The sequence below is a fragment of the Diorhabda carinulata genome, chromosome 11, assembly GCF_026250575.1.
Source record: "Diorhabda carinulata isolate Delta chromosome 11, icDioCari1.1, whole genome shotgun sequence".
Classification (NCBI taxonomy): Eukaryota; Metazoa; Arthropoda; class Insecta; order Coleoptera; family Chrysomelidae; genus Diorhabda; species Diorhabda carinulata.
This window is the reverse complement of record NC_079470.1, coordinates 13,816,255-13,839,351: the sequence shown is the minus strand read 5'-3', so window position 1 is coordinate 13,839,351 and position 23,097 is coordinate 13,816,255. Positions and strand designations below refer to the sequence as shown.

Here is a 23,097-nt window from a genome sequence, read left to right as displayed (position 1 = left end):
TCTTTAGTGTAATGATGGTTGTCTGCTACTATAAAATATTAATCACTCGATTTATAATCCAAGCAAAAATAACGTTAATTACATTAAAATATTCAACTATTCAAATTTTTAGTTTCTTTTATACAAAAAATTAATGGTTGCAAAAACGGTACCGGAATTTTATTCTATACAACCGACGCTTGTAAATCGAACCAGTTTTATGCGGCATTGCCAAGACTGAGATAGAATAATTGTAAAACTAACCTTGTTTTTATAATACACATACTTGATTCAATTATCAAAATTCCAATGTACTTATATAGAATACTTCATTTCATATGTTTCAAATTGACACAATTTTTTATTATATATAAATTTCCACTACTGCCAATCCGCAATGTCCATTTCTGTATTGATTCTATTTTATCGGGAAGTTTGGCAACGTATTAAAACGTACCACAAAGCAAAAGAAAATGTCGGACACGTTTGTCCACAGCTGAAAATTGTCGCGTAGTAACTCTTATATTTCGTATTGGAGTCGTATTTTAAAGGTGATAATTATAGAAAAAATGAACGGTGAAAGTGGCGAAGATAATTGGTTAACCAGTTGGGAACAACAGTGTGCGGATTCACTGGAAGAACAACCAAATTTCGAACAAAATCTAATATCCGAAACCAATAATTTTCAAACAAAAATATGGTCTTCCTTTCAAGATTCCGCGGCAGCCGTGGCCCAACTTTATCGAGGTACGTTTCATAAACGTGGGGTTGTATGAAAAAAAATTTAATTGTATTAAAAGGTGGGCGTTCTAATTATTTCTCCCGACATTTTGTTGACATTGCAATTATTTATCAAATTTTCCGATTTAGTCGGTAAATAAATTGAAATTCTTTTAATAAATATTCTGAAAAGTGATTATTGAATGTCTTGAAATAAATATGACATCGTAATTTATAATGCAGTAGTCTAAACGTGACCTTGTGTTGTAAAGGAAGTTCAAATAATTTTAAGGCTAATTTTCAAACTATAACATATAAATTAGATAATAGTTGATGTACCCTACGATATTAATTAATAAACGTGCTTTAATATTAATGAACACAAAGTTAAGTAATATATTGGTACAGATAAATTCGTATTCCTAGTTAGTTATATTCAAAATTGAATAATTTGTGTTCAAAATAATTTCTTATATATACAATAAATGTTATTATATTATTAATCTATTTACATTTTACACTAATATTGTTAATATTATAATTGATAGCATAATATATAATTTTTTATGGGTTCAATTTTTGTAAAACGTTATTACGATTTTCCTAGTGGCGTAGATTGTTCTATATGAACCCTGTGTCGAAATTTGTTAGGGGGTTTCTTAATTAAACAACAGAGAAGTTCAAATGAAGGGTAAATTTTTTTTCAAAGAAACAAAAGCACTGATATTGGATAATATAAAAACTAGATTTCACTTTAGGAGGTATTTAGAAAAAGAATTGAAATCAAATAAACAATTATCTTCTTTTTATTTGTCGAATTTATTAATTGAATCATCATTAGCTTTAGGAAGATTCCAGTTTTTCAAGATGTTTGGTATCTATAGATAATAGGAAATTTGGAATCAGTTCTTTTTGTTTTGATATAGCAAAACTTTTTTTAGCTCTTGTAGTTGTGAAACAGGAAAGGTCAATATAGAAAAACCATTTTACCTTAGAAAAATTTTTATGATTTAAGGATTTTAAGCATGGTTTTCATGTTTGTTTTGAAATCGAGAGGTTTACACTTAATATCAATTTAAAATCATCCCCAACACAACCTCTAATTCATCAAGAACATATTGTTGTAACCTGCATGCTTTATTAGTTTTTTTTTTATCTCTTATCAAAAACTTTTCTATATTGTGTAATATTGACTTCGATTATGAATTTTATCTTACATATAGGGCGCCTGTAATTCAAGGGCGCTAGAAATTGTTATGACACATGGTAGTAGCGCCACTAGGTTTGCCAATATCGTGTTGTACTGATTTAAAACATTATTTCCTTTATAATAAAGTTGATTTTCAATTTTTGCGTAGTATTTTTCACATTTTCAGTCAAATAAGTAATAAATAAATGTTATAGAATCATATTACCTTGTTGTATATCCATATTCTTGTGCATATCTTGAAGTAAGCCGTTGTTGTTAATATAACTTCCAATATTGATTGATTTACTAGATTAAATTGAAATTAAAAAGTTTTTTTTGAAGTATTTAGACGGAAAAAGATGAATTATGTATCCGGTAGCTAAATTATCTAAAATAGTTTGATGGAATATAGAAAAATCTGGTTTGTTTTTCAGATAGGTATTCGGGCGAACCAGCAGCTATATGGTTACAATTTCAAACAGCAGCCGGCACTGTTACATCCTTATATAGAGGTATAACTACCTAATTTCGTAATTAAATCATAATTTTACAGCATATTTTAACAGATTCTAGCGAAAGTCTAAGAAGAACGGGAGAATTAGCTAAACAGAGCGGTTACCAGAAGAGGAATATCGAAATATTCAATTGGGCCAAAAGGAAAAAGCGTTTAATACGTAGGGAAGATCTGTTAGCATATTTAGCTGGAAAACATCCTCCGCCACCTAGTCGCCAACATCATCACCATTCTCATCACAGGTTATCGCCGAGGCCACGAAACTTATCACCACCTCCGAACGTTGCAAATCAAGATATTGTAGATCCGAATTTACGCACCTTTAGGGAAGCCTTAGTCACTTCCCCGTTGTGTGCCTTTATTACTGGAGAAATGGCGCGCCATACCAAGAGACCGGCGAGTCCTTCGGATGTCACCATGGGTAGTCCCACTCAAAAACGAGCTCGATTTATGTGAAAGTTAACGTTGGATTATATTGATATTGTAAGGGGGACGTGCTCGTTGTCTTGCTCTTATGAGGTATTTAACATTTTCAAAATTAAATTTTATTATTTTTCTCTCAAGTCTTAAAGATCATCTTAATTCTGATATTTACTTTCAATATTTTTTAAATTAACATGTTCCATTTCACAACATGGTAAAGTGTAGAGATGCTCGACTTTGCAATATTGTGATTTAATCACTGTTAGTCAAGTTTGATTTAAAAATACTGTTATTCAGTCACCATTTCACGTCATAGTCATTTGGTATTTGTTAGTGATGGTGGGCGTTACAATACTGTGATTTAATCACTCTTTATGATGGTCGACTTTATAACACTGTGATTTAATCACTGTTAGTCTCGATCGACATCGGAATACTGTTATTCGGTCACTATTTCACGATATTGTAATTTCTTAGTGATGGTGGGCGTTACAATATTGTGACGTAACACTGTGATTTAATCACTGCCAGCGACGGTCGATTTTGCGATTAAAGTTTTAGTCGATTTCACGATTTTAAAATTGTTAGTGATGGGTGACTTTGTAATACTGTGATTTAATCACTGATTTCGTCATTTGGTCTTTATTGGTGATACTGGAGGTTACAATACTGTGATGTCGTCGTTGTAATATCATGATTATCAAACATCGATCTTTTTTTATATTTAATTCTCAATCTGGCATCACTGTGATATTCTGTTACTTGGTATTAGCAGAACATTACGTTACGTTCCTAAAATATCGACCCATCTCTAATTATCATAACCTCAATACTTGTATATAAAATCTGACAACTAGCACGTGTAATTTGTACATACTGTAATTGTTTTTGAATAATTTAAAACAAAGATTAATATTTGGTATAAGATTATTAAAAAAAAATTGTACATAATCTTTCGTTTAATTTTACATACACATAATGGTTGAGGTTGAACAAAGTTCGAGGGTATGGATGTTATTTTGTTATTACGCATTAGCATCCCTTCATCATCTCGCGACATTGGGTATTCTAATTATCAAAATACTAGAAATGATTCATTTGGAATAAAAAAAAAAACTGAAAAAGCCTGAAATTCTTGAAAAAAAGTGGCCAAATATGAAAATCTGGAAACATTTGATGATCGAGTGATGCTTCGATTTAACCTACTTTTCATTGAACTTTGTTCGACTGATGCAAATAGTTGGGAATCGAAACTTTTTGATATTTATAAAATAATTATTGTTTCCCAAAGAAGAACGGTTTAGTAGTTTTCTTAATTTATATTTCGATATATCATATCTAACAGTCGATACTAGAATTTCACTAGCACCAGCCACCCCACGACACGTGTCTAATATATGTGCAAATGTTTTTCCATCCCACGTGGGACGATTCAAAATTTTCTGATATAACCTACACGAGTTAAGACACTGTCTGAATGCTCCTCTTTTGCTTTTACGGAAGTACATATGATACCAACTAGGATCTGATTCTAGTTATGGGATTAATTCATGGAAATCATCATGTTTTTCACGACTTTTTTTGATTTTATAAACTCAAAATCTTCTTTTTCTATTGCTATGCAAAACCATAGTTGCAGAAGCTCATTTTTCTAAATATTCTAGGTCTCCGTAACGTACTCAAAGCGTATTACAAAAGAGTACCACCTGAACCGATGTGTTGCTAGTAGGTGTCAATCTTTATCCTTTTTTCCACCTGTAGGTATGTTTTAAGTACTACTTATAACTTTCTACCATTATTTTTTTTTCCTAATTCGTTATCAAAATGTAAAATTTAAGAAATTTTTTAGTATCTAGGAAATAATGAGAATTGGCTGTTGGATTTGATCTGTAATTTTTTTGGCTCCAAAAATCGCTGTTGAAACTTATTTGTTTTCATTGTTGTAAATTTTTTGATAATTAGAACTATTTAAAATTTATAAATTATTAATCTAAAATAAACAATTATTTAAATTATAAAGTAGTGGTTTTATTTCAAATCAAGCACTTCGCCAACCTTACCAACTATACCGTTACGGCTCGATGTAAGTTTCGACGAGATTTAGGTAAATAAGTAGCTCTAATTATGGTGCTAGTAGAATTTAGGTCTTGAAATGGAATGGAATTTCGGGTAAAAATAAAAATCTTGTATATGTTCATGTATCCTTTAAGGATTTTATTATTTCAAAACGAAAAAGTCATAAAGTCTTAATCACACAGCATGCATTTTACTTTCAGCTCATTTGCAGCCCCAAGCCAGTCCGGATAACTCAAATTAAAAATTAATTCCCCCTCGTAATTATCAATTAATGAATTAATATTAAAATCAAAAAGTCTGGCAACGTTGTTAGGGAAACTTGTTCTATGGTTAATTCAATTTATGAAAAAATAGAGTTTGTATGGGGGAAATTTAATGAAATAAACGAGGAGGGAATTAATTTTTTTTATCGAAATTTTGTTTTCGATCTGGCATAATTATAAAACACGGAAAAGTAAGCGACAAAGTGTTTATTCAAGAAGTAAAAATAAACAGTAAAAAAATAAATACTAGAAGATACAAAAAAGACGTCAACAAATATAAATATGGCAAAAATAACTTGAACGCATCTTGTTGAAAAACAAAGTTTCCAACTGTGACATTTCAAACTATAATTTTTACAAATATAACAAAACCCGAATTTCCGTTCAATCTAATCACAGTTGGGAAACTTTCCGATAACTTTTACAACCATTGGTAGAGAACTTAACCCCAAAAAAATTACCCCAAATAAAGTTTTTGTTTAGAACAAAATCTTATACATACATTTTATTTTAATTTAAGTACAATGCTTAAAAATTAATATAATTTGTCAAATTAATACAAAAAAAAAATATATTTTCACCAAAAAATTTATTTACAACCCGCAATAACGAAACGAAAATATATAAATTCCAAAAACTTTTTATTAACAAAAAAAAATAATTTTTTTAAACCAACCTAACAATTTTTCTTTAAAACAAATATTGTTAAATTATCGATAAAAATGTAATAAACGTTAAAATATTATTCACAAGTACATTGTTGAGATATTTGGGGGGGTTACTAGGAGCTAAACTCGTGGGGCTGTATGGGGTGTAAACGTCTATATCTCCCTAACTAAAGATCTTACAGAAAATTTGTAACTACTTAATTTGTAGCAAATTGCATTTTCCATCATTTTGTTTATATAAAATTTTTTCATAAAATTAAAAATAAAGAAGATATTAACAAAAATAATTTTATTTTTTCATTTTACAATAAAACGGTTGTAGTAAATTCAATTTTCTAGAAAGTATAAAAGTAATAACTAAAAATTCATTCAGTTTTTTATCTTTTCCTCCAACCCATGATGCAGCCCCTTTTCAACACTCTCCAATTGTATCACGATACTCAATCTGAAAACAACCCTGAAGATTGTTGTTAGATAAAGTATAAAAACATTTGAATGTCAATTCAAACCTGTAGCAACATCAAAATCAATGAAAAAAAATGAATTAGAAGATGATCTAAGAACCATGACTCTTATTTTAATTCCCATTGTATCCAAAACCTCCACTTTCGATACAGAATTAGATCCTGAACCGAAGCTTGGACCATCTAAGAATAAATCATTCAGTTGTTCGTGGATAAGGCCCTTTAGGGATACAAGCCTACAGAGATTACCTCAAAGGTATCGTGGGAAAGAGTCAATAAATAAGTTATAGCGTAGTTACTAGGGGTAGAAACATTTAATATGAAAATAAAGGAAAACACTTAATTTTCACTGTATACTTATGAATATTGATAAACTTTGGAACGCTCTAAATGTACAAAATATTCGTTAAAAGATCACATACAAAATTGGTTTGCAAAATAAAAAAAAGTTTATAACAAAAAAATTATTTTTAAAAAAATTTCTCTTAATTTTATTAATAACTTCTTTACTTTTGATTATATGGAAAAAATTTATATAAACATAATTGTAGACAATGCAATTTGCTGTAAATTATGTCCTATCAAAATTTCTGTGAGATTGTTAGTTACAGAGATATAACGAAAAAAAGGGTTTGCACCCCGTTTTGCTAGGTGGCTACCACGGGACAAGGATAATCATCCCAAAAACTTGAAAATTATCTTTTACTTAATCTACTAAACCCAATAATAAAATTGCATCTTGACAAACACAAGAAAATAATCCAGAATCCTGCTCATTTTCCAGAAGTATATATACTTTTCAAACTATATTTCCACCTCTAACTTAAGAGAAATTTCTTACTAATGCAAGTAAGAAACCATTTCTCAATAAAACTTGAAATAATAAAGTCTGAAATCGAACAAATTAGTTCACAAACCTCGGAGTACCTCAGGGCAACGGTATTTGTTTACCGCACAGCGGCCATTTTTAAATGAGTGACTTTGACATTTCGTTAGATTGCTTCGATGAAAATATAAACAACGTTAAATCACAGAATACGTGAGTTGGCGCTACTTATGTCAGTTCTTCTTTTTTATTTTCAAAGTCTTGATTTTTTACTTACATCAGCACAAGACTTGACAGTTGTAAGTTATTATTAACTGAATATTTCACTATATGAAGGTTGTAATGCATCTTCTTGTGATGTTTATACTTTTGTGGAACGAATTATTTATAAAAAATGGTTGTATATATACAGGGAATGTTGGATAAAAACATATTTTGAATTTTTTCGATTTTCTTAATGTTAATAACTAAAATGACTGTTTTAACGTTTATTTCATTTTTTTTCCGATACTAACAACCAAAATAAATTCCGAATAAGCGAACGCAATTTTTTTTAAGATCCTTAATTTTTATAGAGATCATAACGAATCAGCCAATAGCAAAATCAGTACCAATACGCTTATATATACAACAAAAAAAATAAAAAAAAATTTAGTCGTTTATTATCGACCCCCCAGTACCTTAGTCATAAATTATATCACAAATTAGTTTACGCGAAAAAAAATTATTGAGGGAGAGGAATTTCGTGCTATTCTCCCATGGTATGTTTCCTAATTTAAACAAAATAATTTTTCGAATTAATATAATAAAAATAAGTGAAAATTTTGTGTAGATAAACGAAAAAGAAGAAGATATATAAATGACAAATGACACATGCTAGCAGGTATGAGTTATTCTTCTGTTTTTGTTGTTTCAAAATGGCCTCGATCTTCTAAGTTACAGCACCACATACCTCGTCAGCCATAGTGTAATTTAATAGCTGTACGACCCACTAAACAACGGCTATAGCTTTTTGCATTGACTGATAATTATGACACTTTGTCGCCTACCGTATTAACCAATAATGACGTCACTAAATGTTTCGAAATAAAAAGACAGGATCGACGTTAAAAATTTATTTGAATAAATTTCTCCCGAGTCGCTCGAAATATGCAAAATAAAAAATAAAAAAAATAAATTTATATAATGGAGATATTTCAAAACATACGACAGGAGAATAACACAGGAACTCAAAAACGTAACAAATAATTCAGCACCGCAAGCTGGTATTCAGTTCGAGAGAAAAAAAAAGAAAATTTTAGAGCGGGCGTTAATTTTTTTTTTAAACAAAACATCGTAACCAAAATAATTGTACGTTTAAGTAAAATTTGTATACGGTGTTCCAAAAAAATAAACGAACCTATCGAATTTTTGACGTACACTGTATATAAGATTAAAAATGAATCGTTTAATATAAAAATTACCAACGTTATAATATATTATACAGAAGATAAGTTTTAAGCCGGGTCTCTACCGTACGGCAATTGCCGGATAAAGTAAATAAAATATAACCTACGAATTTTTGAGGTACACTGTATAAATTAATCGTCTAATGTGGGAATTAGCTACATTTTAATATGGTAGTGTTAATTATAGGTACAAAAATCTAAAGCCTGGTGTCTACCGTACGGCATTCGCCGGATAACAGCCGCACAGGGCGAAAAAAAATCATTCCAATGGACTTTTTGACATACACTGTACTATTAAAATCAAGAATTCGTCGTTTGATGTGGGAATTGGATGCATTACAATATATTACAGTTCATGATAAAAATAAATGTCTTAAGCCGGGTCTCTACCGTGCGGCGTTCGCCGGATTAGCTAAAAAAATCTTTCCAATCGAATTTTTGACGTACACTGTACAATTAAGATCAAGAATTCGTCGTTAAATGTGGGAATTTGATGCATTTTAATATCGTAGCGTATATGATAGGAAGAAATGTCTTAAGCCGGGTCTCTACCGTACGGCGTTCGCCGGAAAAGCTAAAAAGAATAGAATCTATAGAATTTTTGACGTACACTGTACAATTAAGATCAAGAAATCGTCGTTAAATGTGGGAATTTGATGCATTTTAATATCGTAGCGTATATTATAGGAAGAAATGTCTTAAGCCGGGTCTCTACCGTACGGCGTTCGCCGGAAAAGCTAAAAAGAATAGAATCTATAGAATTTTTGACGTACACTGTACTATTAAAAGCAAGAATTCGTCGTTAAATGTGGGAATTTGATGCATTTTAATATCGTAGCGTATATGATAGGAAGAAATGTCTTAAGCCGGGTCTCTACCGTACGGCGTTCGCCGGAAAAGCTAAAAAGAATAGAATCTATCGAATTTTTAACGTACACTGTACTATTAAAATCAAGAATCAATCGTTTAAAGTGGGAATTAAAGGCATTACAATATATTACAGTTTATGATAAAAATAAATGTCTTAAGCTGGGTCTCTACCGTACGGCGTTCGCCGGAAAAGCTAAAAAGAATAGAATCTATAGAATTTTTGACATACACTGTACTATTAAAAGCAAGAATCAATCGTTTAAAGTGGGAATTAAAGGCATTACAATATATTACAGTTTATGATAAAAATAAATGTCTTAAGCCGGGTCTCTACTGTGCGGCGTTCACCGGATTGGCTAAAAAAATCTTTCCAATCGAATTTTTGACATTTGTTTACGATGTTTTGTATACAATCAAATTATTTTTCAAACCGATGGGCATAAAAAACGAACTTGTTTACAGAAAATGGCGTATTTCGAAAATTCGTTCATTCAAAGTTCCAAGAAGAAGAAAAAAATGGCGTAGATCGCATACAAAAATTGATATTCCATAAAATTAAATAGAGAGAAATCTGTTTTTTGAGGTTAGAAACAAATACGCCATCTACTGTGAAGTGAAAAAACGAAAAAAAAAAAGGTAATTGGGGGTGCGCCGAATCGGAGGACAGATTAATTAGGCTTCCGTAGAAGCGACAAGGGAATTTTTGGGCGTGTAGGCCGTAGCATTAGGATCGAGGTTCGACAAAGGACTTTCGGCTAAACGGACTCTGGAAATATTTGTAGCCGACGTCGGCGAACCGAATGTATCTGTAGGCATCACAGCCAATACTTGCGCTATCTTACTCTTCAGCTCTTCGATTTCTTTCTCGTGTGCTCGGTTAGCGTCTGAAAATCACACATTAACTAGTTACAGAGGGGCCTTACTTCCTATAACTATACAAAAAAAAATAAAACCAGCGACCGTCTTCGGTTTCATCGGAACTCAATCTAGCTAATATCTACCGATACCTAATACGTAGACCTAATCCGCAATATGGAAGATCAGAATGAGTACCGAAGCAGTATTCTTCTTGAATAACCAAAAAGACAACGTAGAAGACTAAAAAAAAAACAAAAGCCTGGTACCTGAGTATATCCAAGACCATTATGAACGATACAAGATGGTACTGAAGACCGAGCTCCTCATCTAGAACAATTATAGGAAGTCCCAGGTCAAATAGAACACAGTTGATCTACTGGAAAGATTTGGGGGCCCATAAAGGTCGAGAAAGAAGAAGAAATAATGACGCAATCAACTCTATATATCAAGTAGTTTTGTATTTTTTAAAAGAAAATATTAGACGGGCCATTTTTGAATTCATTACATGAAGAAAAGTTTTTTTCATTATTTTTTTTTTAATTCAATTAAAAGTTGGGTTGATTTTGAGTCACACTGTATAATAACAACCTTTTTATACTCAATTAGGTGGCAAATGTAAGAAAAATTGAAAATAAAAGTGAAATTGTACGGGAAAATAACAAAATGAATCCACCATTATAGTTTTTTTATGAAATCATAGATAAAACGTACAGAAAATTTCATAAATGAATCGAATATCCATTGATAATGTTGCCAGATTTACCAAAATGTAGTAAAACTCTTGAAATTGAACAAACGACATAAACAAACAGTTACTACCACATTCTACCATCAAATTTCAATTATTTTGAGATCACACTGTATATTAAAACATCATTTTACACTCAGTTAGTTAAAAAAACGCATTAATAACAAAAATAAAAATGAAATTGCACGAGAAATTGTTGTAATCAAAGAAATAATCATAAACAAAAATGTTTCGAATTCAAATAGACAAATCGATAACAAAATTAATCCACTATTATAGTTTTAAAACAAAATCGTAGACAAAACGTTCAGAAAATTTCATAAATGAATCGAATATCCATTGATAATGTTGCCAGATTTACCAAAACGTAGTAAAACTCTTGAAATTGAACAAACGACATAAACAAACAGTTACTACCACATTCTACCATCAAATTTCAATTATTTTGAGATCACACTGTATATTAAAACATCATTTTACACTCAGTTAGTTAAAAAAACGCATTAATAACAAAAATAAAAATGAAATTGCACGAGAAATTGTTGTAATCAAAGAAATAATCATAAACAAAAATGTTTCGAATTCAAATAGACAAATCGATAACAAAATTAATCCACTATTATAGTTTTAAAACAAAATCGTAGACAAAACGTTCAGAAAATTTCATAAATGAATCGAATATCCATTGATAATGTTGCCAGATTTACCAAAACGTAGTAAAACTCTTGAAATTGAACAAACGACATAAACAAACAGTTACTACCACATTCTACCATCAAATTTCAATTATTTTGAGATCACACTGTATATTAAAACATCATTTTACACTCAGTTAGTTAAAAAAACGCATTAATAACAAAAATAAAAATGAAATTGCACGAGAAATTGTTGTAATCAAAGAAATAATCATAAACAAAAATGTTTCGAATTCAAATAGACAAATCGATAACAAAATTAATCCACTATTATAGTTTTAAAACAAAATCGTAGACAAAACGTTCAGAAAATTTCATAAATGAATCGAATATCCATTGATAATGTTGCCAGATTTACCAAAACGTAGTAAAACTCTTGAAATTGAACAAACGACATAAACAAACAGTTACTACCACATTCTACCATCAAATTTCAATTATTTTGAGATCACACTGTATATTAAAACATCATTTTACACTCAGTTAGTTAAAAAAACGCATTAATAACAAAAATAAAAATGAAATTGCACGAGAAATTGTTGTAATCAAAGAAATAATCATAAACAAAAATGTTTCGAATTCAAATAGACAAATCGATAACAAAATTAATCCACTATTATAGTTTTAAAACAAAATCGTAGACAAAACGTTCAGAAAATTTCATAAATGAATCGAATATCCATTGATAATGTTGCCAGATTTACCAAAACGTAGTAAAACTCTTGAAATTGAACAAACGACATAAACAAACAGTTACTACCACATTCTACCATCAAATTTCAATTATTTTGAGATCACACTGTATATTAAAACATCATTTTACACTCAGTTAGTTAAAAAAACGCATTAATAACAAAAATAAAAATGAAATTGCACGAGAAATTGTTGTAATCAAAGAAATAATCATAAACAAAAATGTTTCGAATTCAAATAGACAAATCGATAACAAAATTAATCCACTATTATAGTTTTAAAACAAAATCGTAGACAAAACGTTCAGAAAATTTCATAAATGAATCGAATATCCATTGATAATGTTGCCAGATTTACCAAAACGTAGTAAAACTCTTGAAATTGAACAAACGACATAAACAAACAGTTACTACCACATTCTACCATCAAATTTCAATTATTTTGAGATCACACTGTATATTAAAACATCATTTTACACTCAGTTAGTTAAAAAAACGCATTAATAACAAAAATAAAAATGAAATTGCACGAGAAATTGTTGTAATCAAAGAAATAATCATAAACAAAAATGTTTCGAATTCAAATAGACAAATCGATAACAAAATTAATCCACTATTATAGTTTTAAAACAAAATCGTAGACAAAACGTTCAGAAAATTTCATAAATGAATCGAATATCCATTGATAATGTTGCCAGATTTACCAAAACGTAGTAAAACTCTTGAAATTGAACAAACGACATAAACAAACAGTTACTACCACATTCTACCATCAAATTTCAATTATTTTGAGATCACACTGTATATTAAAACATCATTTTACACTCAGTTAGTTAAAAAAACGCATTAATAACAAAAATAAAAATGAAATTGCACGAGAAATTGTTGTAATCAAAGAAATAATCATAAACAAAAATGTTTCGAATTCAAATAGACAAATCGATAACAAAATTAATCCACTATTATAGTTTTAAAACAAAATCGTAGACAAAACGTTCAGAAAATTTCATAAATGAATCGAATATCCATTGATAATGTTGCCAGATTTACCAAAACGTAGTAAAACTCTTGAAATTGAACAAACGACATAAACAAACAGTTACTACCACATTCTACCATCAAATTTCAATTATTTTGAGATCACACTGTATATTAAAACATCATTTTACACTCAGTTAGTTAAAAAAACGCATTAATAACAAAAATAAAAATGAAATTGCACGAGAAATTGTTGTAATCAAAGAAATAATCATAAACAAAAATGTTTCGAATTCAAATAGACAAATCGATAACAAAATTAATCCACTATTATAGTTTTAAAACAAAATCGTAGACAAAACGTTCAGAAAATTTCATAAATGAATCGAATATCCATTGATAATGTTGCCAGATTTACCAAAACGTAGTAAAACTCTTGAAATTGAACAAACGACATAAACAAACAGTTACTACCACATTCTACCATCAAATTTCAATTATTTTGAGATCACACTGTATATTAAAACATCATTTTACACTCAGTTAGTTAAAAAAACGCATTAATAACAAAAATAAAAATGAAATTGCACGAGAAATTGTTGTAATCAAAGAAATAATCATAAACAAAAATGTTTCGAATTCAAATAGACAAATCGATAACAAAATTAATCCACTATTATAGTTTTAAAACAAAATCGTAGACAAAACGTTCAGAAAATTTCATAAATGAATCGAATATCCATTGATAATGTTGCCAGATTTACCAAAACGTAGTAAAACTCTTGAAATTGAACAAACGACATAAACAAACAGTTACTACCACATTCTACCATCAAATTTCAATTATTTTGAGATCACACTGTATATTAAAACATCATTTTACACTCAGTTAGTTAAAAAAACGCATTAATAACAAAAATAAAAATGAAATTGCACGAGAAATTGTTGTAATCAAAGAAATAATCATAAACAAAAATGTTTTGAATTCAAATAGACAAATCGATAACAAAATGAATCCACCATTATAGTTTTTTTATGAAATCATAGATAAAACGTACAGAAAATTTCATAAATGAATCGAATATCCATTGATAATGTTGCCAGATTTACCAAAATGTAGTAAAACTCTTGAAATTGAACAAACGACATAAACAAACAGTTACTACCACATTCTACCATCAAATTTCGGTTATTTTGAAATCACACTGTATATTAAAACATCATTTTACACTCAGTTAGTTAAAAAAACGCATTAATAACAAAAATAAAAATGAAATTGCACGAGAAATTGTTGTAATCAAAGAAATAATCATAAACAAAAATGTTTCGAATTCAAATAGACAAATCGATAACAAAATTAATCCACTATTATAGTTTTAAAACAAAATCGTAGACAAAACGTTCAGAAAATTTCATAAATGAATCGAATATCCATTGATAATGTTGCCAGATTTACCAAAACGTAGTAAAACTCTTGAAATTGAACAAACGACATAAACAAACAGTTACTACCACATTCTACCATCAAATTTCGGTTATTTTGAGATCACACTGTATATTAAAACATCATTTTACACTCAGTTAGTTAAAAAAACGCATTAATAACAAAAATAAAAATGAAATTGCACGAGAAATTGTTGTAATCAAAGAAATAATCATAAACAAAAATGTTTTGAATTCAAATAGACAAATCGATAACAAAATGAATCCACCATTATAGTTTTTTTATGAAATCATAGATAAAACGTACAGAAAATTTCATAAATGAATCGAATATCCATTGATAATGTTGCCAGATTTACCAAAATGTAGTAAAACTCTTGAAATTGAACAAACGGCATAAACAAACAGTTACTACCACATTCTACCATAAAATTTCGGTTATTTTGAAATCACACTGTATATTAAAACATCATTTTACACTCAATTAGTTAAAAAACGCATTCATAACAAAAATAAAAGTGAAATTGTTGTAATCAAAGAAATAATCATAAACACAAATGTTTCGAATTCAAATAGACAAATCGATAACAAAATTAATCCACTATTATAGTTTTAAAACAAAATCGTAGACAAAACGTACAGAAAATTTCATAAATGAATCGAATATCCATTGATAATGTTGCCAGATTTACCAAAACGTAGTAAAACCCTTGAAATTGAACAAACGACATAAACTAAAAGGTTTTACTTCGTTCTACCTTCTAAGGTCGGTTGTTTTAAGATCACACTGTATAATAACAACATTATATACTCAATCAGTTAGTAAATGTATGAAAAAGAGAAAATAAAAATGTAATTGCACGAAAAATTGTTATAATCAAATAAAAAACCACCAAAAAGAATTTTTTTATGTCAAAAACCCCCATCGTTCAAAAAATCGATCCTTCGTTATAGTTTTTCAACAAAATCATAGACAAAGCGTACAGAAAATTCCATAATTAGATCAAATATATAAAGATAATGTTGCCAGATTTATCAAAACTCTTGAAACCAAAGAAACTACACCATTAAAAGGGTTAATCTTTCCATATCGTTTCGACAACTCTCAGCAAAGGAAAATGACAAATAAAATCCACAGAAACAACCGAATTACCCCAAAAACAAAAACAATACAGTTCCCAGACCTTTTTTTTTTTTAAACCAATAGAAACAATGTTCGATAACTTTTGTATAATTATTATAAAAACGAAACTCACTTTCTCTGATTTCGAGCTGCCTCTTGGCTTCACCCAAAGCGCTGAACAGATCCAATTTGATTCTATTCTCCGCCGAAAGTGAATTCTCCAAGTGGGTATTCTTTTCTTGCATGGCCGATAACGCAGACATCAATAAATCGGTATCGCGTATTTGTTCGCTCAACGCGCTACTTTCCCTTTCGAGCACCTGCAAACGATCCTCCTGCCAATGTTTGGAAGCTCGAAGATCCGCTATCTCCGATTCCAATTCTCGTCGACGGGCTTTACACGATTCAGTGCATTCACCACGTGACGATTGTTGAGCTGCCACCTGTTAGAATTTTAACATTTAGTTATCACCCTGTAAATATTACAACACCACTTGATTTGTTATATATATATATATATATATATATATATATATATATATATATATATATATATATATATATATATATATATATGATAAACGAGTCAACTTTAATAGTAATAGTAGATTAGAATTAGAATTTGTAATGAAGAGTGAAAAGTAATTAAGGAAACTTTCGGTTGATATCAATTTAAATATGTATTTTTAGAATAATATTATAAATTTGATATAATAATTATATATGAAAGTTTATAATGATATTCGATCGAATTTACTTTAATATAAACAACATAAGAGCTTCAGGAGACTGATTTTTGTCACTGAGTCATGTCAAATGTCAAGTTCATAAAGAACAAACCAACTTCCCCCTGTATGTCAATAAAAATACTATTTCTATAAAAAAGTCTTATTTTGATTGAAAATGTGAGATAAAAATATGAGAATTGAAAATTTTGAGTAGATATTTAACTGAAATATTAATTAAATATATTAATAAGTATATGCAGTTATCGTAAAGTTTTTGATTATTTTTATCTATACTTAGTCATTTATGTAAATTACTTTCACTTGTTGAAATAAATATTTGATTAAAATTATTTTTGTTTAATAAAATAATCTTTTCAAGTGTAAAAAAAACGATAATTATTGATTCGATTAAATTGTATATGAATTTTGTAGGTTATGTTGATGTACTTGTTAATACAAATTGTTTTTTATTGTATTTAAGTAAACTATTACACAAATTTAAGTATTTTTATTTGTTTATTAATATAAAAATTAGGAAAATGATACTTATAATATATAAATGTGTGCAAAAAGAGTATATCAATTAACGTATAAATTTTTTCGTAATGTTGTTTAATCTTAAACTGATAATTTCCTTTTAGATTGTAATGAATGATTTTTTACTGCTTTTTATTGTATTTTTCAACTATTCTTTAATTCTATAATTATTGCACTAATATAATCAAAATACCTGCATTTGGTTATCAATAAAAAAGTTTAGCATATACATATTTATTCACCTTGACTTTTAATAACAACAGTTCAAAAAAACACTGAGCTAAGGTATAGGCTTATAAACCTCTATAGGCATAGGAGAAATAACAATAAAAAGCACAAGAAAAACCACGAAAACGAAAGAATACAAAGTAAACATCACAAACATAACCTCAATACGAAATTCGACTGCCATCATGATAATAACCGATTTGCCATGTTGCCTATTTTAATTCTATGTCAGTGATGATTATATAATACAGTAAATATTGGTTTCAACCTCGAAAAAATTGCTTTAAAATTGTTTTGGAGGAATGAAACTGCTATTTTTGATCGAAATTATGAGTTTTTGAACTCGTTTGTACAAAAAGTATTCACATCACTTTTATAGACAATGAACATTTCCTAAGTGTTTGATTTCCAGGACATACGACAAAAAATATTTTTTTTTTGTTTTTCGAACATTTTCAAATTTAAAAAAATGGGATTTGATAATTAAAACTTTGTGAACGTTCAACAAGATTTTCTTAACTTAATCAAATTTCTGACACTTATTTACAGGACTACATAAATAATATCATTAATTTGACGTTTTACGATGTTGCCTATATGCAAATCAAAGAAATTTATACATATTTAAGAAGATTGAGATGAAATTGTTTCAATTGCAATTTTTAATATTTTTTTTAGATATACAGCTCGAAAATTTTTTAGATTTTTGTTTCCTGGACTATATAAACGTCGCCATCAATTTAACGATTTACAACGTTGCCTATTTTAACTGTAAATCGGAGATATTCATACATATTTTGGAAAATGAAAATAAAATGGTATTTTTTTTATATATTTTTAAATCTAGATACAAAAAAGGAGGAAAAATTCAATATTTCACTATAAATAAATCAAAAATTTTTAATAATAATGATGAAAGGGGATTATTTCTAAGAAATTAGGGATCAATTATTGAATTTATCAGAAAAAAAAATGCACTAATTAAAATTTCTCCTTACCTGCGCCGCTCTGGCTTCCTCTTGTTTCCTGTTCTTCCTTTCCTGGTTGAGTTGCGATTCCAGACTAGATCTGAGCCGTCTCTCTTCGGCCAAGCGTCGTTCTAAATTACTAATTGTTTGTTTATCGGAAGATTTTGTACTTTGGGCGCTCTGCAACCGTTGCTGCAATTCTTCTACCTCCCTTTGCAACAAAGATATCTCGCCTTTAGACACTTTTTCTGAAGTCGTCAAAGACGCCACCTGAATAAATGAAAAAAAGAAAAAATTAAATCAAATTAAACGTCAACACTAAATGAATAATATTTACCTGCAACCTCAGATCTTGTTCGCTAGCTCTGCTTAAATGCAAATCGGACCTCAACTTCTTACAGTCGGTCTCTAACCTTTGCAAATATTCCGCAGCTTCTCGTTCTTTATCCTGTTCTTTCTTTTCCCTCCTTCGCACCGGTTTCATTTCTGTCTCGTGTCCATTTCCTTCTTCCATCGACGTATTTACCACCGAACCATTTGTGTGTGCGTGGTTCACTTTCTGTCGGTCTATATGTCGATCCGAATGTTTTCTAAAAATAATTATATAAAACAAAACTTCATTCGACGTATATAAACTTACGTATTGTGATCGTTCCCGTGTTGATCTTGATCTTTGCATTTCTCCACCGATTTTCTGTGATGTGATTTTGTATTATGTACGCCGTTGGCTATCGCCCCGTTCGGAATGTGGCCATTCTTCTCATGGGACTGCCTACTACAAAATAATAAACGCATTTACATCATCCCGAAGGACCAGACATTCCCCTAGCATTATTTTAGTACGGATTAATGAAAATTTTGTAATTACCTGTTTTGTATTTTACTATTATTCAGCACGGGCTGAACAGGTACGACGGCATTTGAAACAGGTTCGACCTGCTCTTGCGCAACAGCGCACGTTTCTATCGGCAACGCCTGTTGCATCAGCTGCATATAAAACTGATTCTCTTTGGCCACTACTTGTTGTTTACGCTGCCTCATCCTATACCCTACATAAGATTTGAAGCCGAAGCCCAAAGTTACCACGGGATAACCTATACAATGTGCTGCAAACGGTCTAAAATAATAAACGATAAGATTCCAAAATGCGAATGGTAAAATTGACAAATTCACCTGCACAGGTCCAAATGTCCTGGCATATGTTTGATATCCCTTAACCTGACAGCTGCCTCCAGATATACAAACAAAACCCAGAGGATGATCGTGGGGGCGCAGATACCTTTGTCTGTGTGCCAAACGTACTGCACCCATACGTAAGTACTTGCCGCGAAAAATAACCAGTGAACTGGTATGAAAAAATAGCACAGCATGTCTGAAGTTAAGGCTATGCATACAAAGAATATCGAAAAGGCCAAGCCTTGATATTTGAATGAGTCGTAAACTGAACGTAGGAGTAAGTAGAATGGCCACAAGAATTCAAAACGGAATTCCAATATGAAGTCTGCCAATATTACCAAGACCCATAGAATTACAAATTTCAAATACAGAAGTGTGCTGGAATGAAAAAAGAAAATATACATTTTTAAATTAAAACAATAAAAACTGTTTCGTTCTTGAAGGATTGGCAAAACCTAAAAAAATCCACTTTAATCAAAAACTGGGTTTTTGATTAAAACATATCTATATATGCAAATCATACCTATTACATTAAAATAGGAAATTTCATCTTCTAAATTCAAAAATTAAAGGTTTTTATAATCAAATTTGGTATTCAAATGTAGTTTACTTCAAAATATTTATTTATTTTTGAAATTGCTTCCATTTACTGATAATTTTGAAGCTTCCAGATAATAAAACACTCAAAAAAACTGAGTGGGTTTGGTTTTTGTATAATTATTATAAAATTACAATAATTTGATCTTTTATTATATCTAATTACATGAATAGAAATTATTTCTTTCTTGTGGGGTTGTTTAAGCACAAAAAAACCCACTTTCAAACTGGGTTTTTGATTAAAACATGTCTATATATATATGCAAATCCTACCTATTACATTAAAAAACAAATTTCTTCGGTTAAATCCATTAAAAAAAGGTTTTTATAATCAAAATTGGTATTCATATGTCATATACATCAAAATATTCATTTTTTTTTCAAAATTAATTCTATTCATTGCAAATATTGGAGGTTCCAAATAATAAAACCCTTGGAAAAACATAATATGGCTGGGTTTTTAAATAAATTTTAACAACTATTATTCCCCATCTCTACCACTAGAGTCTACACTTTATCATAATATTTTAACCATTCAACTCTATCCCACATTATTATTCATCAACTATTTCTAGTTATTTTGATATAATTTTTGTTTGTCAAACTTTCTTTCACATGTTAAATACTTTCCCGAGATAAATACATGTGAATGAAACTTCTCTTCTTGTTGATTTACATTTCTATGTATTTATTTTTGAGTAAAAATGTTATCTCTGTACAATTCAGTAATTTAAAGTAATTAATTAATGATAAACAATGACGCTACAATTTGTTATAATGTAGTTTTAATAACTTATAAGTCATGCAAAGCATCTAATATCAATATTATAGATGAAATGTAAGTATTTTAAGTCAAAATAAATGAAATATAGTTTTTTCTATCGCTTTTTGATGTAAACGAAATAAATATCATTGAAAAATCTCAAGTGCAGATAAGATTTTTCTATTTAAATAAATAACAAAAATTTTTAATAAACTTAATTTCTTAGTAGCAATACAGGTTAACCTGTATAAAACGTAGTTGCTTTGAATGTGCGTAGAGCTTTTCACATGTATACTGAATCTAGATATAACAAATTTATTCACGTGGTAGTAAAAAAAATGCAGATTTTCCAAAAATAGTTCACTGAAAAACATTATCTTGATAAATTTCTAAAGAATTGATAAAGATATGAAGTTTCCAGCACAGTATATTCAACCCTTAAAGATTACTAGTTGTTAACTACAAATGTGTGTCAATTAAGGTAAAAAAACGTGTTATTGAATACATTATACAGATATAAAAGTTAAAAATAAATTTTGTTTTGACAGTTGTAATTCTAACCTAGGATGTTAATAATATTTCATAATAATCCTTAAAAAATAATACAACATCCTAAATATGTTGTCATATGAAATTATTATACCAGAAACTTTAAATATGAAGTAATGTTGAAGAAAATTAACATTTGTTTAGGGAAACCAGCCATTTTGAACCCACATATGGGATGAAAAAGTTTAGAATGTTATAATACCCGTTATGTACCTATCTATAGGTCACAATCTAAACACGGAAACGTACCTTCCGTAAAATCCTTCGGTAATTTTGTTCTTTTTCAAGGGTCTTCTCATTTTAGCGATCTCAGCATTTCGCCTCTTCATAATTTCACCCGAAACCTATACACTAAAATAATTATTTAGCTCACTCCACTCAAGGATTTAAATTTATACTTATTTCTCTCATGGATTTCTGGTCACGAAAACCTCACTTCTGTCGTAAAAATGTATTTGTTGTCAACTAGTTTGACTCCATACCGCTCGCTTAGAGGGCGCCACATTTCGCGCTTTTTCAAAAACCTCTTCGGATATTTATATAAAATTTTTGGAAATTAAAATGAATTAATTATTAGTTTTTTAAAAAATTCTTTCTATATAAGTCGTACTTACATAATAAGTATCTTGATATCTTATATAAAAGATTAGTGGAAATTATTTAATGTTTTAATATTGAATTAGGTTGAAAACTGTATCATCAAGTATGAATACAGTAAAAAACAGGTAGCAATTTCTAAATATATTAGATAATAATTTAATTTTTCCATTTAAAATTTCAACTTGGAATATGTTATTAACGAGCCGAACAAAAAATTATCAACAAAATAAAGAAATACTGAATTGAGGTTAGAGACGATTACGTTAGAGGAAAGATAATAATTTATTTTTTAATTTACATGATAAATACGATAATTTATGTAATTTTTAGTGAAGAAGAATCATAAAAGTAGTGAATTAAATGATAAATTGATAGATACATGTAGATTAAAAAGTTGTTTTTATTTGCCTAAAACATGTTAAAGGAACAATGGTGTAATTTTACATTGACTTTAGAAAGACTATATTTTGTTTCATCATAATAAAGATGAATTGTTTAAATCGAAAGACGGAAGGAGTATATTTTGTCGTTGACTTTAGAAATACTATATTTTGTTTTATGGTTAGTAAAGATGAAGCAGAAGGATTGTTTTTCTGAATATGTGATATAATTTTAAAGGAAAAAAAAAGAAGAATTGTCAAAAAAATATTATAGACATAAGTTGATGGACACAAATTCTGAATTGAGGTTAAGGGTGAATGAGTAGAAATAATACGATGTTATAATTTGTCAGTTGAAGTGATAAATAAATTGTGATTTTAACTGAAAAAAAAAACATGAAAGTAGTCAATTAAATAAAATTGAGTTGTTTTTATTTTGCTTAAAATATGTGAAAACGAAGATGGTACAATTTTTCGTTGACTTTGAAAATACTATACTTTTTTAATATTTGGTAAAGACGAAGCAAGGGTTCTGTATGTTTTGGAATATGTGATATAATTTTATACAATAATGGAAGAATTGATAAAGAAATA

General features: G+C 29.1%; 2 protein-coding genes across 4 annotated transcripts; one reads left to right on the top strand and one right to left on the bottom strand.

Annotated features, from left to right (window-relative positions):
* Positions 1–193: 193 nt before the first annotated feature.
* Positions 194–4,837, top strand: LOC130899718 (HUWE1-associated protein modifying stress responses). 2 transcript variants are annotated; one of them, XR_009060061.1, is made up of 4 exons: positions 417–726; positions 2,323–2,400; positions 2,455–2,921; positions 4,490–4,837. XR_009060061.1 is itself a non-coding variant. In XM_057809868.1 (3 exons), the coding sequence occupies exons 1-3, from the start codon at positions 549–551 to the stop codon at positions 2,856–2,858; spliced, it is 660 nt and encodes a 219-aa protein (XP_057665851.1). In that variant the 5' UTR covers positions 194–548; the 3' UTR covers positions 2,859–4,005. The 2 variants fall into 2 exon arrangements, 1 of the variants encoding a protein (XP_057665851.1); XM_057809868.1 differs by lacking the exon at positions 4,490–4,837 and having other exon boundaries at positions 194–726; positions 2,455–4,005.
* Positions 4,838–5,009: 172 nt separating this feature from the next.
* On the bottom strand, positions 5,010–22,009 carry LOC130899436 (macoilin). Of its 2 annotated transcripts, none has more exons than XM_057809369.1 (8): positions 21,773–22,009; positions 19,612–19,992; positions 19,307–19,555; positions 19,079–19,210; positions 18,776–19,028; positions 18,469–18,708; positions 16,111–16,420; positions 5,010–10,324 (listed from the first exon to the last, which is right to left on the bottom strand). In XM_057809369.1, the coding sequence occupies exons 1-8, from the start codon at positions 21,850–21,852 to the stop codon at positions 10,113–10,115; spliced, it is 1,857 nt and encodes a 618-aa protein (XP_057665352.1). In that variant the 5' UTR covers positions 21,853–22,009; the 3' UTR covers positions 5,010–10,112. The 2 variants fall into 2 exon arrangements, with proteins under 2 accessions (XP_057665352.1, XP_057665351.1); XM_057809368.1 differs by having other exon boundaries at positions 19,079–19,213; positions 21,773–22,000.
* Between the last annotated feature and the right edge of the window lie 1,088 nt (positions 22,010–23,097).

Bases quoted from the DNA above. Each gene is read 5' to 3' on its own strand.
- LOC130899436 (XM_057809368.1), bottom strand. From the start codon at position 21,852: ATGAAGAGGCGAAATGCTGAGATCGCTAAAATGAGAAGACCCTTGAAA. The intron at 19,993-21,772 runs GTACGTTTCCGT...TTTTCATTCCAG, and splicing joins ACCGAAGGATTTTACGGAAG to CACACTTCTGTATTTGAAAT. The intron at 19,214-19,306 runs GTAATTACAAAA...ATTATTTTGTAG, and splicing joins AATAGTAAAATACAAAACAG to TAGGCAGTCCCATGAGAAGA.
- LOC130899718 (XM_057809868.1), top strand. From the start codon at position 549: ATGAACGGTGAAAGTGGCGAAGATAATTGGTTAACCAGTTGGGAACAA. The intron at 727-2,322 runs GTACGTTTCATA...TTTGTTTTTCAG, and splicing joins CGTGGCCCAACTTTATCGAG to ATAGGTATTCGGGCGAACCA. The intron at 2,401-2,454 runs GTATAACTACCT...ATATTTTAACAG, and splicing joins TGTTACATCCTTATATAGAG to ATTCTAGCGAAAGTCTAAGA.